General features: G+C 43.6%; 1 protein-coding gene across 1 annotated transcript; it reads right to left on the reverse strand.

Moving 5' to 3' along the window:
- Positions 1–385: 385 nt before the first annotated feature.
- On the reverse strand, positions 386–5,514 carry Ifit3 (interferon induced protein with tetratricopeptide repeats 3). The gene is made up of 2 exons (XM_052762590.1): positions 5,351–5,514; positions 386–2,200 (listed from the first exon to the last, which is right to left on the reverse strand). The coding sequence occupies exons 1-2, from the start codon at positions 5,353–5,355 to the stop codon at positions 994–996; spliced, it is 1,212 nt and encodes a 403-aa protein (XP_052618550.1). The 5' UTR covers positions 5,356–5,514; the 3' UTR covers positions 386–993.
- Between the last annotated feature and the right edge of the window lie 1,250 nt (positions 5,515–6,764).

Consider the following 6,764-nt stretch of genomic DNA (forward strand, 5'->3'; position numbering starts at 1 on the left):
TATTCAAATAGATGTGCTTTGGAAAGTATGTTATGCGTTCATAATTTTCCATCATCCTAGTGGAAGAAAAATCTTTAAAAACTCTTCAAAATTCCATACATGTATATAATATATTTTGATCATATCTATCCCCACCACCTCCCTGTCAATATCCTTAGTACACCCCAGCATGCTCCCCTCCCAACTTCTTGTCCTCTCTTTTTCTTTAATAACTGCTATCCGCTCCTCAGAAAGGGGTATAGACCTCAGAAGCCACCCCCAGTCCTAGCAGAAGAAACTTTGAGATTTAATAGTATTGTCTTAGTTCCCTGTCCCATACCATAATACACACACACACACACACACACACACACACACACACACACACAATTATCTATATTCTGAGTTGAAACTTTTAGATTTATTATAAATGCATTTCAGTTTGTCATACATGTTCACCATAGAATCATTGTCAGGAATACACACAAACACGTGGTGGAATAAAAGAATAAGGTTAGGAAAAAGCTAATCTTTCAGGCTTAGATTGCTGCACTCAACTGGAATGAAGAAATAAGACTAAATTTGCATATATTACAGAGCAAAGATAGTGATCGAAAAGTGGTGTGTGACCTGGAGTCCAGTTTCCCTGGGTGATTAGTGATAAGACCTGCTGACTGGGAAATTATAGAGCTGGAATGGACGGGGGAATCGGGGAGAAAGCAGCTCTTTAAAAGTGTTTGTTAAAGCATTTCACCTAGAGCGGCCTGCTCAGCAACACTTGACGGGAGGGCTCCTGCACCTCCACTCCTGATCAGTACCAACCACTCCACGGCTCACAGTGCAGAGCTGAGCGCCTGCACACTGGCACACTTCCCGTTGTCCTCAGGCTCAGATGCTGTCTAGAAAAGGCTGCCTGTGCCCCTAAAGAGTGTCCCCCCCACCCAGCTTCTGATTTATTCCCCGGAGATGCCAAGAATCCGGCACATTTTGCTGCTACAGGTTTTCGTCTGCGGCCTATGCTTGCTGTTTTAGCTCTTCCTTCTCAAGGGATTTTTCGTTTCTGTGAAACTGCAGTAAAACCTTCAGGGCAGCCAGGTCTTCAGACTTCCGGTGATACTCCTGGAGGTCACAATAACGCTGGTAGAGCTGTTGCTCCTCAGCACGAGGGCTCTCCTTGCTGAAGACCAACTGATAGCATCGTTCTACTTCCGGGGAATCGATGAGATCTGAGTAGGAGTTCAGAGGACTTCGCCTCCTCTCGAGAGCCCGGTGCATGTACTCCATCGTTAATCTTCTCAGTTCTTCCGTCTTCTCCCTGCTGTCACTGCTTTCAGCATTTCCTGTGTTCTGCAGTTGTTCCAGTTTTTCCCTGTAACTGCACATGACTAAGCAGTAGAGGGAACTGTTGTGTGCTGTGGATCCCAGTGCTCTTACAAGGAATTCGTTAGCTCTGTCTTGGTTACCCTTTCTCTTGTAAAACTGGGCTGCTTTTTGCAAGACATCTGTTTGATCAGGAGCTTCTCTCAGGGCATCCTCAATCAATCGCTCCCCTTCAGCTGCTTTTCTTATCCTCTGCAGTTTCAGGGCCAAGAGAACTTTGACATACTGGTTCTTAGAATTCAGCTCCATGGCCCGCTTCAGCGCATCGACAGGGTACTGCTTCTCCGGCTTTTCTTCTAGACGGTACGTGGCAATTGCAAGCCCAGACGAGCACTCTGGATCACTAGGCTTCTCTTCTAGAGCCTTTTCGAAACACATTTTAGCTCTTTCGTTCCTTCCACACTTTAGGCGCGTCCATCCTTCCTCACAGTCAAGTTCCGGACATTCCATGCTGTAAGGATTTGCAAACTTCTTGCAAACCTGTCTCACCTTGTCAACATAAGCCTGAGCTTCTGAGAGCCGGCCCATGTGATAGTAGACCCAAGCATAGTTTCCCCAGGTGACCAGACGTCTAATTTCTGCTTGCTCATCCTGCTTTGGCTTCAGGAAGTCTTCAGCTTGAGCTAAGCACTCCAGGGCTGCCTCGTGTTCACCATCTAGGTGTTTTACATAGGCCAACAAGTTGTACATTGTTGCTTTATACTCAGAGTTTAGAAATTCAATCTGGTTACACACTCTGTCTTCCATGTGAGTTGAGATACTTCCTTCCCTGAATAAGTTCCAGGTGAAATGGCACTTGAGCTGAGGAAGGATGTTTTCCAGAGAGTTCCTGGTGACCTCACTGTGGAAAAAACACACATGGTCACCATGATGAGCACCTACACATCTTGTGTATCCCGTGATGGTTAATTTAACGTGTTAGCTTGACCGAGCCCCAGGAGATTGAAAAATTAGTTAATTTTTCTTCTTATGGATGTTGGAGTCAGACTACAGTATGAGCCATGGGCTCTAGGCTGTATTTGCTTTCTGGCTATACTTTGCAATTGCTAGTTTCTCAAACACCCACCAGACATTCAAGATTTGTTTATGTCCACACCCTTTCCGCTCTTCCCACCTGCCTCCCCTTCCTGTTGTCCCTGAGCACAGTTTCACAAATCTGATGCAAGAGGCACTTTTTTTTTTACACTTAAGGAATGGGAGACTCGGTGAATACTGCATCTTCAAGTCAGCAATGCTCCCATTTCAGTGTGTATATGAAAAATGTTGGTCCTTTTCAAATAGTCCCATCCCTTGGCCCTCTCCTCTTAGCCTTATCTCAGATCTACTCATTCAGTAGTTTAGAAATCTCTGCAATTTGCATTTTAATCATACAAAAGTCAATTATGATTCAGGGCACAAGCATAGTACAGTCTGAGAGACTGTCATACTTCTTAACTCTGCTCCTAGTTTACAGGGTAGAAGGTACCTAGCAGCTCACTAAGAGGATGGTCCTGATAACTTGCTCCCCAATTTTGATAAAGCAAATTTCAAAGCCGAGTGTAGTAGTGCACATCTTCAGTCCCAGCACTCGGGAGGAAGAAGTAGACTGACCTCTGTGAATTTGAGGCCAGCCAGGGTGACAAAAGTTAGACCCTCTCTCAAAAAAAAAACTAAAACCGAAAACAAAAACAACAACAAAAAAAGATAAAGTAAAATACAACAGTAAATTCAAGTTCTAAGTGATCTAATCACATATTGGAGTTTTAGGTTACAGAATTAATAATGAACACAGGTGATGAAAAGTCAGGATGCTGATAAGATAACCACAAAACAGCAGTCCACAAATTCTGGTTTAGCCTTTTTAAATATAAGAAACTACAGTGGAACTAGAACCCAGGGACTGCCTCTTAGGTCTCAGATTTCATGGGCCAGATTGCTTTTAGAGAGGCTTGACCAATGCATCTTCAAGGTCTTCCCTGCCTTCAGCTCTCACTTGCTTCTGTTCTTCCTCAGATTAATCACAAAGGAGAAAGATGCTGTGCTTCTGTCCTTCCTCGGATTAATCACAAAGGAGAAAGATGCTGTGATGCTAAATTTTTATTGTCAGTCTGATGTGATTTATAATTACCATAGAAGCACACCTTTGGGTATGTCGAGGAAGGTGTTTCCGGAAAGATTTAACTGGGCAGCAAAAGCTCACCCTAAGTGTGGTAGGCACCACCCTGATGGGCCAGGGTCCAAGACTAAACACAAAAAGAGAAAGCAAGCTGGGTGCGAGTATTCATGTATCTCTGCTTCCTGAACACAGTGCAGTCAGCTTATGCTGTTGCTGCCATGACTTTTCTGCCAAGACCCTACCCTCAAACTGTGAGCCAACATGGACCTTTCTCCCCAAAGTTGCTGTCATTAGGCATTTTGTCACAGTATACTAAGCAAAGTAACCAATACAGAGACATAGACATAATACACAAATTGGTGAGACAGGTTATGAGAAATTTGGACAATTGCACGTTTAATCTCTAGACACTGAAAGACCACAACTAGGTAGAACAAGAGCTTTTCATGAGACTCTGCAAAGTCTACCCAGAAGGTACCAGGTGCCTTTCCAGGTCCTTTATTTACACTATTTTGTGATTTTTAACATTAGTGGAAGAGCAGCTCAAGCTGCCTCTGTCCTCACAGAATGCCATGATGTAGACCTCTGACCAACATAGTCTAAAGGGTTCCCCCTCAGAGCTGCTTAGATTGGTGACTCTAGACATACCCAAAAGGAAAACACAGCGAAGCCTCTTGTTTGGGCTAGCCACTAAGGTTCTGGGCAGGTCTTGGCCTTCTGGTCAACCACACTAACCACTCACACCACTCTTATCACAGGCTCGTTATAGAGGAAGGAATAACCCAGAGTAGTAGGAACTGTAATTCCAACTCTTACCTTTCTAAATATTTGTAACCCTTGGGGCTGAGGGTAGGGATGACTGTCTTTTTTCTTTCCCTCAGAGTAGTTAATAGCATCTGCCTTCCCTGGGCCATTGATGCCACAATCCTTCCCTGGTAGGAATTTGGTGGGAAAGGTACCATTTCCTCTTAGTTCTACCAATGCAGAACTCCAGCAGGCGAAGTTACATTTAAGAAAAATCACGTTTACTATGACTTTTCTTTACTTACCATAAAATGTACTTCTTAGAGGGTGTAGTTTTCTGAGTCTCAACAGATGTTTATGCCTATGTACCCACCTAGACTCCTAGTTATTTCTGACATCTGAAAAGATACCTGTGTGTACCTCCATACTGTATCCTTATCGACTCCAGACAACCATTGGTCTCCTTCCCATAACTAGAAATTAGACAGAGTTTATATTTTTGAGGGATAATTGTTTTTTGCTTTCCACCAGCATTTCACAGTAGTAAAAAAAAAAATAAATAAATATTAAACATTGAAGTTTGGTTTCATATAAGAAATGAAAGAAAAAAAACCCCACAAACCCAAAACCTCCACTCATCTGTATGAATCATTTCTCTACCTCAATCCTGAAGTGACCAAACATTTCAGCAACTTAAATTGAGTTTTAAGCTCATAATACCTGCAGGGAAAAGAATGCTTCCTTTGCCGTCCCCACCCCTACACACACACACACACACACACACACACACACACACACACACACACACCGAGCTCCCAGTGACTTGATCACTGAATAAAACAGGAGAAAAGTCTAGTAAGAGCAATTCCATTAGTACCAGCTTTGAGTCAAACTTTTGAGCCTGAGTGGATCTAATCGTGCCTATAAAGCCTCTCTCTTAGCTCAAGAATTAGTGCCATCCAGGGAGCAGTTTTAGAAACTGCAGGATCCTGCACATGCCCACAGAGAAATAAAAATCAAAGGAAAACCTCAACAAAAGCCATACTAATTCGGGTGTGTTGAATCTATAAGCAGCCAGGCAACCTAAGAAACTTCCATGCAGAGAGCAGCTCCGTTTATCGTTTACAGTAGAGAACCAGACATTTCACTGACCTCATGATGGTGACCTGCTTCTGTGCTGCCGGGAAAAGCTGGGTGTGGGCTGAGCAGTTCAGAAATCTCAGTCCACCTCAGGTGGATGCTCAGAGGACTATATAAGGGGGCGATGGGGGGTGGGTGAGCACCAGCTGATGCTCTCCTGTTTCTAAGGACTTGCGTTTGTGAAAGGGAAGAGGAAACTGGAAAGTGAAACTGACTTAAAATCAACCAGGAGAGGAAAAAGAAACTTAATGCTGAGATCATCTACGACTCAGCCCTGTTTCCCAGCCTGAAGCAGCGCAAAGCAGACTTGGCTTTACACATGGTGTTTGTGAAAACAGAGTCCCATGCGATAGTCCAAATTCAGACATTGCTGCTATGTACATGAATTAGATAGCTGTGGAATTCTGGTTGGTTGTTTGACTTAGCAGCTTGCTACTATTAATGGCATAAGAGGTTAAGTGCATTTGACCCATGCATTTGCCTTTAGCCTATGCTTTGGTAGGCTTCACTTAGCAAAGGCACTACAAATATAAAAATTTCAAAGATCTCGTTTGGTTCTGTTATTTAGAACTCAATGCCCGGTTTTGATCTAGTGGGACTTGAAACCTTAAAATACCAAATGAAAGAGGATGTACCTGCCGCCTTTTTCTTCTTTGTTCTGATTAAAAGGAAATTGTATGTTGAACATTTACACATTATAAGCATATTGATTTTAGAGATGTTGCTTAGGAGTGCAGAAAAGGTCTGTGCAACAGAAGGGGTCAAGTTAGGCAAAGGGCACATAGATTCAGTTGCTTCCCCTTCTCAGAATGAAAGAGACTCTGATTGACTGATTGGTTGGTTGGTTGATCAACTGATTCATTGATTTCTCTCCCTTTCTCCCCATCTCTCCTGCATGCACAGAGGCCAAAAGAGGACATTATATCTGATAGGAATTGTAGCCATGCCCCCACAGCCACATGACTGTGCATGTGCTGGTGAGACACTTAGTCATTTATTTCCTATGTAGTCCATGCGCTGTGTGGTCACATAATTTGCGCGCAGTGTGATCACGTAATCTATACGCATGCATGGCATAGCTAAGTAGGTCCATATGCATGGGGGAGTCCATAAAAGGTGGATCCCATGTACCCTCCCCCCTCTTCCTCACGTGTCTCTCAAATAGGCCTAAGCACACCCTTTCCTGTCCCTCCCTTCTCCTAATAAACTCTTATAGTGGGTTTCATTGTGCCTCATGACTTTTCCTCACAGGGTAAACAGTGCTGCATAAAACTAACAATATCATACCCTGGAGCTAGAGTTACAGGTGGCTGAGCTGCTCAGCTTGGGTGCTGAGAACTAGACTCATGTCCTCTATAAGAGCAGCAAGTCCTTTTGGCTGAGACAGCTCCTCAGCCAAAAGGACTTGCTGCTCTTATAGAGGACA

Source organism: Peromyscus californicus, unplaced genomic scaffold, assembly GCF_007827085.1.
Source record: "Peromyscus californicus insignis strain IS unplaced genomic scaffold, ASM782708v3 Scaffold_4__1_contigs__length_199733344, whole genome shotgun sequence".
NCBI classification, from domain to species: Eukaryota; Metazoa; Chordata; class Mammalia; order Rodentia; family Cricetidae; genus Peromyscus; species Peromyscus californicus.